At 38.4% G+C, this 15203-nt stretch overlaps 1 protein-coding gene across 3 annotated transcripts in view; it reads right to left on the minus strand.

Annotated features, from left to right (window-relative positions):
- Positions 1–351: 351 nt before the first annotated feature.
- The window catches only part of FEM1C (fem-1 homolog C), a 29633-nt gene continuing 14781 nt past the window's right edge, over positions 352–15203 (minus strand). For all 3 annotated transcript variants that reach the window (XM_070796828.1, XM_070796830.1, XM_070796829.1), the window contains one exon: positions 352–3363. In XM_070796828.1, coding sequence (XP_070652929.1) covers positions 2054–3363 — 1310 coding nt within the window. In that variant the 3' untranslated portion in view covers positions 352–2053. The remainder of the gene's footprint in view (positions 3364–15203) is intronic.

Raw genomic sequence — 15203 nt, forward strand, 5'->3', positions numbered from 1 at the left:
TATTGAGATTAACTAATGCAAATTTACTATACTTAAAAGTTTTCATTTTTTTTTTTAAAAAGTAGTTTATGCATATATAATTCTTATACCACAGAGTTAGAGGCAAATGACTTCAAAAATTGATGTCTGATATTTCCAGAATATTTCTCTAAATCACAAATGGTGGCAGTTCAAATATTTCATCAAATTTGCCCACAGTAAACAAGATATGCAAATCTCTTCATCAAAAGTTTGGAGAGTAACCATTTATATCCAAACCACTTTTTTCAATGGTGAAATTAAATGTACAACCTAGTAAAATGAGTAAGGGTATCTTTTAAAAAATTAAACTTCAATTTTTTAACCAGAAAGTGAGTCTAAAGCTTTTTTATTTATTTACAATTCTTCATTACAAGTTTTTTACTGAGTAAAGATGAAATAAACCTAACATGACTGTTTGCAATGACAACTCTTAATACCACTACATCCACCCTCAGAATAAAATGCCAACACAAAAATCCAAGTGATCCAGCTCATTAAACTCACAGGTAAACTGAGTTTTTCTCAAACCAATAAGGAGCTTTTTATTCAGAACAACTTTATTAAGACACTGGCAAGGCAAATATGCCATCATAAATTTTATTCTGAGTAACAATAAAGTGCTGAATGATAATTACCTGAACTTTTTTTAGTACTTTTCACTTATTTTTTCTTAAAAGAGCCCTTTCTGTGGCATTAGCAAAGCTGTTAAAAAAAAAAAAAGAAAGAAGGGAGGAAGCAAGGGGAAGGAAGGAAAAAAAAAAAAAAAGAAAGAGAAAAAAGTTAATTTTCATTAAAGGAACAGGAAGCACTGCAACCTTTTGTGTTTAATTCTGGTGACAAATAATTGAGACCAAAGAAATCCATGCAAGTGATCTTCAAAGGTATACTTAAGCTTGAAGAAAGAAAGAATGCCGTTACTGACCTTTGATACTATGGCAGTAAATTGCAGACTAAAATACCTTAATTATCCTAGATGCCTAGGTCTGGCTTGGCAAGCATCATGCCACTGACATGCTTCAGCTCTTTTAGTAACTAAAAGTGATTTGCAGTTCAATTATTGAATATTTCAATGAGACCCATTAAGCTGTGTGATAAACTCTGAGGTTAAATTTAAGCAAATTCTCTACATTTAATCACATCATCGGCACAAGCAGGACAATGCTGGCATAGCATGAAAGGTGTGTTTCTTTGTGAAGAGTCTTCCTTTTACTGCATGATATATTAAGATGACAGACCTAAATCTCAACTGGGTTAATGAGTTAGAATAGATTTGCTTCCCAAATTTAGTACACAATAATTTCAGTGGATTAGAAAAAGAAATCTCAGATGTAAAGAAAAAAACAACAAAAAAGCTCAAGCTCTGGTAGCTAACCTGTAGCTCTACAAATTTTCATGCTACAAGAGTGCTTTCATAAAATGAACTTTGTAACGCACTTAACAGTGTTTCAGAGTTGAAGCTGACCAACTGCTGCATAGAAATATGCTCACATACAACAGTCAAGTTGAAGCCCGTGCATAGAGAAGATAAAGCACTTATGGTAAACTGCAAATGCTAACAAGTCCATAAAGTTGTACAACTTAACATGTGCCCTTGAGGGGAGAAAAACTGCTAAGGAGAAATGGTTAAGTTAAAAATAAAGTGGAAACAGGAGAGAAGTTTGGAGAAAAGAGGGAAGAAGCAGAAAAAAAGACCTTCAATTGTATAAAATTCACAAATCAAAAAAGTATAAAGACACCACTGAAAAATGGTTCTGTCCCAAACACCAAACACAAACAAAACCAGAATGGATAAGCCTTTGGCAGACAATTTTAGAAACTGAATATGACATTTCATTTCTCAGTAATTCACAAACAATATATTATATGGTATATTTATATTAAATACTGGGAAACCAATCCTGTAAATTTGATGCTTACAATGCTTTAGCCAATGAGAGCACGATGGAATCAAGCTAAATGAATGCTGGTGTTATCACAACAGTGCTCATTTATGAAACAACTGTTACCAATTCGTGCTTTAACAGTCAAAATATCATCTGTGAAGAGAAACAAAGGTCTCTAGCTTTTCTGGGATGTGCCCTTTATAGTATATTCTATGATTCACTATGACACGGGCAGCAAGACACTGCAACGTGGTATGGTTTATAGGCTGGATCAAATTCTTAGCTATTTCCTTCTCATCCAGCAAATCACTAGCAGTTTGTTTGTGCAAGTTTGTGGCATCAAAATGTGCACCTGATTTAATAAGGAGATTCATGATGTCTGGATGGTTGTTCAGAGCAGCGATATGGAGGGGACTGTTGTCATCGGAGTCTCTGACGTTCACATCAGCACCACATTCTATCAGTATTGCAGTAACTTGCAGAGATGGAAATTTACAAACAGGGTACCGCCCTACACAGGTAGTATTCTTGTCCACAGCCAGATGAAGAGGGCTGAAGTTATTCTTTCCCCTTGGATGCAGCTTAAGAAACCTGTATATAGTCTGCTTTTTGAAATGGTCCTGTTCTAGAGTACAAGGAACTTTTTCTAATAAGCAAATCAAGTGCAAAATGATGGAAAGAGCCTTATTTAACTGTAATGGGTCAGCTGGACACTGAGTTTGTTTGATAGCTCGCTCTATTTCAAGGACACTTTTGCACAGTATGCCCATAAGATCATCAAAGGTAACAGTGGTGCCCAGCAGGCCTTTAGCCCTATCCTGCAGCATGAAAGAGAACAGTTCTGCAAAAGATAACAGGCTGCTGGCGGTCATTGGGCTGAGAGGGTCCAAATTGTTCTGCTGCATATCCAAAGCATACTTCCATAGGTTGATGCATCGTTTGAAATTTCCAGAGTCTGCATAGACAGCACCTCTATATCTAATATAGTAAGAGGTGTCAGGATGAGAAGGACCGAGAATGCGTTCTCTAATTAACAGTGCCTGCATTCTCATCTCATCAGGATCAGCAATAAGACCTTCTAGCTCTTCTGCACTGTTCACCTCTTTGGCGTAATCATAAGCCATTATTAGTGTCTGCGGTACTGGTTTGCTAATGATATTAGTCCTATCACTGTACCTCATGTTCATTGCCTTTTTCCAGTATTTCAAAGCCCCAAGGAGGTCTCTTTTTTTGTCTACAAATGTAGCTCCCAGGAGCTCTAGTGCATTGATCCGTTCTGTCTTGCTGGTCTGTGCATGGTGAGTCAGAAAATCCACAATATTTGTGTGACCAGTCACACTTGCAGAGAGAAGGGGAGTCATTCCATAACCATCCTTTTCCATCTTGGCACAATACATAAGAAGCATCTTCATAATGTCCAAACTTCCAGACTCCGCACAATCATGCAATGCAGTATTACCTTAGAGAAGGAAAAAAGAAATAACATATTTTGAGGAACCGGGATACAATGTAATACATAAGTGTACTTTAAAATCTAAAGAAAAGTAGGCAGCTCCAAGCCACCCTCAATGAGACATTCTTTAATTTGATTCCAAATAAGAAAAAAAGATCCCCAGCACCTAAAATTAATGTCTGACACACAGCAAGGGAAAAACAATATTGGTTAAGTTCTCTGAATAAATGAAATGACCAAATTAGGCATGAAAAGATATTCAAAGTTAGTAAATGAATTCAAAATTAGTCCATGGCCCTTTCGGTATTTTTTGATGTTTTCAAGTGTATATTCTACAACTAAAAACTGATGAAATTAACCAGCTGTGCAGTTTTGCTGACAGTCACGTAACTTTGAGTCAGATTCCCCATTTATAAACAAGAAATCTACTCTATAAGTATCTAAGATTCTTCAATTTGAGTCTAAGAGTGAGAAGTTATTTTTTCAGTATTTCCAGGTTGCCAAGTGAACTTCAGCTTTAGTAAAAAATACTGGTAACAAAGAACTTTCTTCAAAAAACTCCCATAAGAAAAACAAATCCACTGAAATCTAAAAAACATATGGGTGGTTGAATATGAACTTTAAAAGGAGACATCTGAAGTATCCTTTCATAATGCATTACTTCCCACTGTAATTTAAGTTTCTTAAACATTCTTTTTAGATGTACGAAATGTTCTAATACTGTACGCTTCTTCCCACACATGGATTAAAACTGACAACAGGCACTGGCACATTAATAAAAAGCCCTGTATGGATGGAACATACTAAGACATAATAACCACTGAAGTTACTTTAGCTACCTAAATTTAATGATAAACATTCTACTTATGATCAAAACAGAAATTATCATGGAGACCTTTGGTATTCACATAGTGTTTACAGAAAATTTCAATAGTGAGTCACTTTAGGCATTTGTGTGGAAAAGAGCTAACCTAGCTGGCTGAGACAGCTATTCTTAGAAAGACCTGCTTGCAAGGATGGTCCTTGGCTGGCATCTGGAATGCTGCTTGGTAAACAGTTCCAAGATCTAAGTTTCCCTAAATGATAAGGGTAAATTCATGAGGACTATCTGCTTTCCTTCCAGGAGGCTGGAATTCTGAATATGTGCTCAGCAGAGGATGCCTACGTAACCAGCACCCAATCAAAACTCAGGCATGGAGCTTCTAATCAACCCAATGGGATTCCCTGGGCAGGAACATCACACGCATACATTTACGTTGCTAGAAGACTGTGCTCTGAGTGACCTCTCACAAGAAGGACAGAGCATAAACAAGCCTGCCAAGAGTCCCCTGGACCCACCTGTACCTTTCCTCTCATGATCCAGATTTATGTCCTTACTACATCACTGGAAGAAATCTCAGCAATGAGTACGACTGTATGTTAACTCCAAACGTGGGGGTGGCCATGGGAACCCCAGGTGCAGGATGTGTTCTAGAAAGAGGTTTAAATCTGAATCCTTCACATTACAAATCTACAACTAAAATTCAAAAAAGCACAAGTTATAATAGAACTTTAATCTCTTCACAAATGCATCCTGCTTATTTGTCTTCTGTATCTACAGGGATTACATTGACAACATCTGTATATTTATTCTGACTCAGCATTTCACAGCGTCTGATAGAAGGTTTCAGCAATGTGTACAGTAACCAAGCACTCAAGAGCCCAGAACTTCTGACTACTGTTTATTTGCTCAAAATAGTTTCAATTAAACATGACTACTACTAAGTATATTTTTAAAACGCTCTTGAATTAAGGATCCACAATACTTCCTTTTTCTCTAAGAAAGAGTGTAATAAAGAGAAGGCTTAGATGGCATTCTTCTCCATTCATAGTAATAAAATCAAAAATAAAAATGCAGCAAAAGCTAGTCTTTTAATTAACTGAATTGCTGTTTTGGAAAAATGCAGAATATACATATATTTTGAATACACCATATGCTGAAAAAAATGGTTTTTGTTTTATTTTTTTAAAGGACTAAGAGACTCACATCTAGTAACGGCAGCGGTAATAGGATCCCCTCCTGCTAAGAACTAGAAAAGCTGAGAAGTGTGTTTTAAAAAATGACAGTATGACAGTAGGTAAGAGCTCACATGGAGACAACATCCAGGAGAATAAAAAAAAATAGTTAAGTCCAAAATTTGGGGAAATTTCCCCCAATGACCTCTACTGATTGTGGAAGAGGCAGCTGAAAAACTGAGGAGAGCTTTTGATCTTGGAGGGTTAGAGGAGAATGCTAAAGTCCAGAGCCCATTAAGAAATCCCTCTACACTTCAGGGTACAGCTCTGTGGGGCTGCTCTCTAGGAGTTAAGATGAAGTGCAAAGAAACCCGTCATCACAGGAACTGAAATGGAAATTAAAATCATCTTGATATGGAATTAAAGTAATCCGGGATTGCTGGCATATGTAATCAAAAGCCAGAAGCAAATACAAATACTATTTAGATGAAGCAATTATCACACTAGGGTTCAACTTATTTATATACATATTCTTCATCTATAATGTTCGGTATCTAATAAAACATAATGGACAAAAGAGAAAATCAGGAGCCACAACACAAAAACCAAGAGAAATAAGAGCTAAGAGAAAAGCCTAACAGAGGACCTAGATAATACAGTTATCAAACACAAGACTTTGATGTAATAATTATGCTTAGAATATTCAGAAGGATTTAAAGTTTTCAGAATTAGAAAACTGGAAACTAAAAAAAAGAACCAAATGAACATTCTAAAACTGAAAAACTCAATGGGTGGCTTTAAAAGCAGACCACACACAGTTGAATAGAGAATCAGTGAACTAGAGAATAAGTCAGATGAAAATCCACAGAAAGATGCAAGAAAGTAAAAGGATGAGAAAGCAGGAGACTATAGCAGACAGAGGAAAGGATGTCAGAAGGATTAGTATACTTAAAACCAGAATTCCAGAGGGAGAAAACGGGCCCAAGGCAAGGCAAGATTTACAGAGATAAAGTCTGAGAATTTCCTGAAGCTGATCAACGATTAAGCCACAAATTTAAAAAGTTTTACAAACAAGAAGGCTAGATAAAAAAGAAACTTACACCGAGGCACACTACAGCAAAACTGAACACTAAAGTCAAAGAGAAAAATCTTAAAAGAATAGGTAGAAATGACCGGCAAAGATCTAATCAGAAACAAAAGAAGCCTTAAAGCAGTAAAGAAAATAAATGCCAACTTATTTGTGAGATATCTAAATAAATATTGACTTTAAACATTATAGCAGGGTTTGAGACGTGTATAAAGAAAAATGCTTGATAGTAATAGCATACAAGTAATAAAGGCAATGCCAAAGAATGCTCAAACCACCGCACAATTGCATTCATCTCATATAAAGCAATGCTCAAAATTCTCCAAGCCAGGCTTCAGCAATACGTGAACCATGAACTTCCTGTTGTTCAAGCTGGTTTTAGAAAAGGCAGATGAACCAGAGATCAAATTGCCAACATCCGCTGGATCATGGAAAAAGCAAGAGTTCCAGAAAAACATCTATTTCTGCTTTATTGACTATGTCAAAGCCTTTGACTGTGTGGATCACAATAAACTGTGGACAATTCTGAAAGAGATGGGAATACCAGACCACCTGACCTGCCTCTTATGAAATCTGTATGCAGGTCAGGAAGCAACAGTTAGAACTGGACATGGAACAACAGACTGGTTCCAAATAGGGAAAGGAGTATGTCAAGGCTGTATATTGTCACCCTGCTTATTTAACTTACATGCAGAATACATCATGAGAAACGCTGGACTGGAAGAAGCACAAGCTGGAACCAAGACTGCCGGGAGAAATATCAATAACCTCAGATACGCAGATGAAACCATCCTTATGGCAGAAAGTGAAGAGGAACTAAAAAGCCTCTTGATGAAAGTGAAAGTGGAGAGTGAAAAAGTTGGCTTAAAGCTCAACATTCAGAAAACAAAAAGATCATGGCATCCAGTCCCGGCACTTCATGGGAAATAGATGGGGAAACAGTGGAAACAGTGTCAGACTTTATTTTTGGGGGCTCTGAAATCACTGCAGATGGTGACTGTAGCCATGAAATTAAAAGACGCTTACTCCTTGGAAGCAAAGGTATGACCAACCTAGAGAGCATATTCAAAAGCAGAGACATTACTTTGCCAACAAAGGTCCATCTAGTCAAGGCTATGGTTTTTCCCATGGTCATGTATGGATGTGAGAGTTGGACTGTGAAGAAAACTGAGCGCCAAAGAATTGATGCTTTTGAAGTGTGGTGTTGGAGAAGACTCTTGAGAGTCCCCTGGACTGCAAGGAGATCCAACCAGTACATTCTGAAGATCAGCCCTGGGATTTCTTTGGTAGGAATGATACTAAAGCTGAAACTCCAGTACTTTGGCCACCTCATGCGAAGAGCTGACTCACTGGAAAGGACTCTGATGCTGGGAGGGATTGGGGGCAGGAGGAGAAGGGGACGACAGAGGATGAGATGGCTGGATGGCATCACTGACTCGATGGACATGAGTCTGAGTAAAACTCCGGGAGTTGGTGATGGATAGGGAGGCCTGGCATGCTGCGATTCATGGGGTCGCAAAGAGTTGGGCACAACTGAGCGACTGAACTGAACTGAACTGAATGATGGTAACGAGTTAAAGTATTCTAAGATTTCTGCATTGCTTAGAAAAAGGTAAAATTAGTAATTTATGTTAGCCTTTAAAAAGTCAAAGTAGTACTATCTAGAAGAACCACTAAAATAATAGAGGGTATACATGCAGATAATTACTACATATCCTACAATACAGAAAAAAAAAAAAAAAATGAAAACTAATCCAAATGACAGAAACAAAGACTACAAAATAGCTGGAAAAATAAAAATTAGTAAGTAGCTAGGAGATTAAAACCCAAATACGTTAAGTAGTTATATTAAATACAACAAATTAAATGTGCCATTAAAATACAAAAACTATCAGATTAAAATACAAACACATAAAACTCAACTACATGCTGCTTCCATGAGAAATACCTTAAATGTAAGAACAGAAAAAGACTGATGTAAAATGATGAAAAAATATATATATACTCTTATGCAAAAACTAACCATAAGAAAGCTATCTGATAGTAAAATATCAGATTAAGTAGACTGTAAAACAAAATGCATGTTTAGAGATAAAGAAACATTTTATAATAAAATTCAAAACAACATAAAGATATAATTTTAAGTTTGTTTTCAAATAAAAACACAACAAAATAAAGCAAAAATCAACAGAACTACAAAGAAAATCAGATAAATCCACTCACAATACATTTCAACACATCTTTCTCAATATAGAAGACCAAAATAAGTAATGATACAGAAAATTAAATGAACACGATCAGTTCAGTTCAGTCGCTCAGTCGTGTCCAACTCTTTAAGACCCCATGAACTGCAGTACGCCAGGCCTCCCTGTCCATCACCAATTCCCAGAGTTCACTCAGACTCATGTCCATTGAGTTGGTGATGCCATCTGTCATCCCCTTCTCCTCCCGCCTTCAATCTTTCCCAGCATCAGGGTCTTTTCCAATGAGTCAGTTGTTTGTGTCAGGTGGCCAGAGTACTGGAGTTTCAGCTTCAGCATCAGTCCTTCCAATGAATATTCAGAACCGATTTCCTTTAGGATGGACTGGTTGGATCTCCTTACAGTCCAAGGGACTCTCAGGACTCTTCTCCAACACCACAGTTCAAAAGCATCAATTCTTCGGCATTCAGCTTTCTTTATAGTCCAACTCTCACATCCATACATGACCACAGGAAAAACCATAGCTTTGCCTAGGCGGGCCTTTGTTGGCCAAGTAATGTCTCTGCTTTTTAATATACTGTCTAGGTTGGTCATAACTTTTCTTCCAAGGAGCAAGCATCTTTTAATTTCATGGCTGCAGTCACCATCTGCAGTGATTTCGGAGCCCAAAAAAATAAAGTCTGACACTGTTTCCCCATCTATTTCCCATGAAGTGATGGGACTGGATGCCATGATCTTAAGTTTTCTGAATGTTGAGCTTTACGCCAACTTTTTCACTCTCCTCTTTCACTTTCATCAAGAGGCTCTTTAGTTCCTCTTCACTTTCTGCCATAAGGGTGGTGTCATCTGCATATGTGAGGTTATTGATATTTCTCCCAGCAATCTTGATGCCAGCTTGTGCTTCATCCAGTCCGGTATTTCTCATGATGTACTCTGCTTGTAAGTTAAATAAGCAGGGTGACAATATACTACTGTTATATACTCCTTTCCTGATTTGAAACCAGTCTGTTGTTCCATTTCCAATTCTAACTGTTGCTTCCTGACCTGCATACAGATTTCTCAGGAGACAGGAAAGGTGGCCTGGTATTCCCATCTCTTTAAGAATTTTCCATAATTTGTTGTGATCCATACAGTCAAAGGCTTTGGCATAGTCAATAAAGCAGAAGTAGATGTTTTTCTGGAACTCTCTTGCTTTTTCGATGATTCAGCAGATGTTGGCAATTTGATTTCTGGTTCCTCTGCCTTTTCTAAATCCAGCTTGAACATCTGGAAGTTCATAGTTCACATACTGTTGAAGCCTGGCTTGGAGAATTTTGAGCATTACTTTACTAGTGTGTGAGATGAGTGCAATTGTGCAGTAGTTTGAGCATTCTTTGGCATTGCCTTTCTTTGCGATTGGAACAAAACCTGACCTTTTCCAGTCCTGTGGCCACTGCTGAGTTTTCCACATTCGCTGGCATATTGAGGGCAGCACTTTCACAGCATCATCTTTTAGGATCTGAAACAGCTCAATTGGAATTCCATCACCTCCACTAGCTTTGTTTGTAGTAATACTTCCTAAGGCACATTTGACTTTGCATAATGAACACTATAGAGTTTCATTTTTTTTGCAAAGGATACTTGGAGCATATATAAATATTGACCGCATTCTAGGCCATAAAATGAGACTCACATAAACGTCTAGGGACTGAAACCACTGAATATATTCTAAGTTCACAATACAAGTTAGATTAAAAACAAATGGGAGTTCCCTGGTGGTCCAGTGGTTAAGAATCCACCTGCCAATGCAGGGGGACACAGGTTCAACCCCTGGTCCAGGAAGATCCCACATGCCACGAGGCAACTAAGTCTGTGCACCGCAGCTACTGAGCCTTCACTTTAGAGCCTGGGAGCTGCAACAGAAGAAGCTGATGCAGTGAGAAGCCCCTGCCCTAGAGTGCCTCAACTAGAGAAAGCCTGTGTACAGCAACAAAGACCCAGCACAGCTGGAAAAAAAAAACACCCTAGAAAAATCTCCACATCCTTGAAATTTAAAAATATACTTCTAAATAGCACATGGGTCAAAGGAGGAATCCCAAAGGATAGCAGAAAATATTTTTAACTGGATGACATAAAAACATTAAATAAAAAATCTTATGGGATATGTCTAAAAGTATGCTTAAATGTACATTAGAAAAGAAAGGATGTTTGAAAAACAGCTAAGTTTCCATCTCATGAAGTTATACAGAAAAAGGTAAAGTAAGCCTAGAGAAACTAGAAGTGAATAATAAAAAGCAGATATAAATGAAGAAAAAAGGTACCAGTATTAACCACTGTATTAACCACTGCCCTCTTGTACGGAGAAGGCGATGGCACCCCACTCCAGTTCTCTCGCCTGGAAAATCCCATGGACGGAGGAGCCTGGTAGGCTGCAGTCCATGGGGTCTCGAAGAGTCGGACACGACTGAGCGACTTCACTTTCACTTTTCACTTTCATGCATTGGAGAAGGAAACGGCAACCCCTCCAGTGTTCTTGCCTGGTGGGCTGCCATCTATGGGGTCGCACAGAGTCGGACACGACTGAAGCGACTTAGCAGCAGCAGCAGCCCTCTTGTAATCTTATATTAGTAACTATGCAAAGTAGAGAAGATAAACTTGTTCTACAAATAGAAACCAGAGGAATTAGTATGAAAATCAAAATCCATGCCTCCCATTTGCCATTTCAATGTACTGCACATATCTAAGGTGGTATTTTAAATGATAGTCATACTATACTCCTGTGAATAAGTTATTTCTAATAAAATCAAACCTCGTAACAAAACGTCTACCAATCACATTACTTTCCAATTCAAAAGCTTTTATGCTTCCTCTGAGGAAACAGCTGAAAATCTTTAAGATTTCAAAATTCTACAGCACTGATTCTCAAATCATTATCTGTGAGAGGGTGAGAAAGCAACAAAGCAGACATCTACAGTTTCAGAAGGCATGTTATGTGAAGTTAAGTTTAATCTTGGTAGTGGAAACACACATAAGAAGAAACACTACAGGAAATAGATTTTTGAAAAGAGAAATATTTCCCTACCCAACTTCTCCAGCTTCACTTCTCGTTACCTCCAATATGAACGCTGCTCTGTGTATCTAGCCCAGGAGCCACAGACTTGATCTGTAAAGGACTAGATGGTCCAACTCAAGGTTTTGCAGGCCATACGGTCTTTGTTGTAATCACTCAACTCTACCATATAACAAAAAGTATCCACAGGCAATTGGTTAAATTAACAGAATGGCTGTTATCCAACAAAACTTTATTTATGGAAGCTAAAATACAGGTTTTGTGTCCTGAAATATTATTCATTTTTTTCAACCACTAAAAAATACAAAAACCCTATCTTAGCTTTCAAGCAATACAAAAGCAGGGGGTGGGCAGAATTTGTTTTTTTTTTTTTTTGGGGGGGTGGGCAGAATTTGACCTCTGGGACACAGTTTACCAACACCCACTCTGACCCAAAAGACATTATCAATACCTGCTATACCCAAGACAGAGAAGCTGCTTAGCCTTCCAATCCCTCTATCCTGCGTTACCTCTTCCAGCCCCACAAACAGCCCTGCTTATCTCCACCTCCGTGCCTCTTAATTTTCCTATAATATACTCCTCCTTCTTTACTTTTTTAACTTTTCTGCCATGTTTCAACAGATTTTAGCTGCTCAAAGAGGTTTTCTTGGTTATACTAATTTATCATTTTGAGACTGTCTGGTGAATGAATGTTTCACTCATCCTGATAAGTACTCATATAATACCTTGTGTAATACATTACATAGTATGCTGCTGCTGTTGTTTAGGCACTAAGTCGTGTTCAACTCTTTGTGACCCCATGGACTGTAGCCCCCCAGGCTCCTCTGTCCCTGGGATTTCCCAGGCCAAGAATACTGGTCTGGGATGACACTTCCTTCTCCAGAGGACCTTCCCAATCCAAGGATCAAGCTCACATCTCCTGCGTTGGCAGGTGGATTCTTTGCCACTGAGCCACTGGAGAAGCCCACATAATATGTTGTTGTTGTTGTAGTAGTTGTTCAGTTGTGTTCGACTTTGCAACAATATAAGTTTGTAGCCTGTCGGGCTCCTCTGTCCATCGAATTCTCCAGGCAAGAATACTGGAATGGGTAGGCATTCCCTTCTCCAGGGGATATTCCTGACCCGGGGATGGAACCCAAGTCTCCCATATTGAAAGCAGATTGTTTATTTTCTGGGCCACAAGGGAAGTAACATATGTTCTGGCCTCACAAATAGGTTTTCTGACCTAAACGGCCTATTCCTAAAGTACACAGAGCCTGTATTTCCTTTGCATCCCAGATAGCAGTTAGCACAATATCAAAGCTAAGGTAGATTCTTAAATTTTTAACACCAGATATCACAAAACATTATTTCAAATAAGGACAAAATAACTTTAAAAAGTAAAATCTTAGCAGGAGGATATAGTCTTTATTCTAACAAGTATATAACCACCATACTTTCATGCCCCTGCCCTAGGAGCCCTAAAAAAATCTTCAAAGTATAGCCTAGTTCTTTACTTACAAGTTTAGACAATAGGTAAAAAAAAAAATCCCACCAAAATCCAAAACAAAAGCCTAGTTTTATTTATTCATTTCTGGCTTCACTGGGTCTTCGTTGCTTTGCACGGCCTTTCTCTAGTTGCCACAAACAGGGGCCGCTCTTTGCTGCAGCATGCGGGCTTCTGCCCGCCACTGCTTCTCCCATTGCAGAGGACCGGCTTTCGGGAGCTGTGGCACGCAGGCAGGGCAGCTGCCGCGCGCGGGCTCTGGAGCAGATTCAGAAGTTGGGGTCCACAGAGTTAACTGCTCTGCCTGTGAAACCTTCCTGGACCAGGGACTGAACCCATGTCCCCTGCACTGGCAGGCAGATTCTTATCCAACGTGCCACCAGGGAAGTCCGAAAAGCATAATTTTAAAGCAACTATGTCATGTCTCCAAGTCTTTTTACATAGTATATTTTTCTAAAGTTGTAATCAGAAAATATACAACTGTTTCCTGCTTTTCACCTACATGTGAGTCATTCTGTCATGTTCCATGTACATAGTCTACATGAACTACACAGATACTATCAATTTACATAAACACTTTGCTGATGGACATTTGCACTGCTTCAGAATTTTCACTATAAGACTAATGCCTAAAAAAATGTAAGGACAGATAAGGGACCAGTGATTGCCAGAGGGTGGGCGCTGAGAGAATGCAAAGGGGCAATACAGGAGTTTTTCATTCCATCTATATTTCATTCCATCTATATTAAATTACTGCTTATGTTCATCAAAACTTAGAGAACTATATACTAAATAGGATGGATTTTATTGTACATGAAGTGTACTTCAATAAACAAATGACATAAAAATTAATCCCTACCTTAGAACCAGAAATGTGTGACAGCTTAAGAGACATCTTTAATTCACTTCCAAAGGAGTCATAAAATCTTTCAAAAGATTCTTTTGAATCTTTATAATTCAAAAGAATTATAAATTCCTTTAAAAGAATGCTTCTACGGTATTCCTTCTAGCACTGGAAATTAACTGTAATTATATTACCTCTATACCTGGGTATCATGGCATCTGGTCCCATCACTTCATGGGAAATAGATGGGGAAACAGTGGAAACAGTGTCAGACTTTATTTTTGGGGGCTCCAAAATCACTGCAGATGGTGACTGAAGCCATGAAATTAAAAGATGCTTACTCCTGGGAAGGAAAGTTATGACCAACCTAGACAGCACATTAAAAAGCAGAGACATTACTTTGTCAACAAAGGTCTGTCTAGTCAAGGCTATGGTTTTTCCAGTGGTCACATATGGATGTGAGAGTTGAACTATAAAGAAAGCTGAGCGTAGAAGAATTGATGCTTTTGAACTGTAGTGTTGGAAAAGACTCTTGAGAGTCCCTTGGACTGCAAGGAGATCCAGTCCATCCTAAAGGAGATCAGTCCTGGGTGTTCATTGGAAGGACTGATGCTGAAGCTGAAACTCCAGTACTTTGGCCACCTCATGCAAAGAGCTGACTCATTGGAAAAGACCCTGATGCTGGGGCAGAAGAAGGGGATGACAGAGGATGAGATGGCTGGATGGCATGACTGACTCGATGGACATGAGTCTTAGTAAACTCTGGGAGTTGGTGATGGACAGGGAGGCCTGGCATGCTGAGATTCATGGGGTTGCAAAGAGTCGGACACTGAGTGACTGAACTGAACTGATACCTGGGTATCCAGAACATTTTCCCATGTCTGTTCACAAACTTTATTTTCTTTCAGGACATGTATATTTATGTTCCCATTTCTGGGGTAAGTCTGATTTTCAACATGTAAGTACTTTATAAAATGATATATGTATATAATAGTCTGTTATATTTACTGCATATATTTTCCTTTGTTCTTTCATTCAAGAATTAGATACACTATAAATGCAAGGTCCTGTGAAAAAATATAACAAGCTGATTTAAAAATCAAGTTACCATGGCCTTGTGAGTAGTTTGTGTTAAACTATATATGCCAAAGATCAGTAAGATCACATCTAACTCTTGCTAGGTA

Source organism: Bos indicus, chromosome 10 (genome assembly GCF_029378745.1).
Source record: "Bos indicus isolate NIAB-ARS_2022 breed Sahiwal x Tharparkar chromosome 10, NIAB-ARS_B.indTharparkar_mat_pri_1.0, whole genome shotgun sequence".
Lineage (NCBI taxonomy): Eukaryota > Metazoa > Chordata > Mammalia > Artiodactyla > Bovidae > Bos > Bos indicus.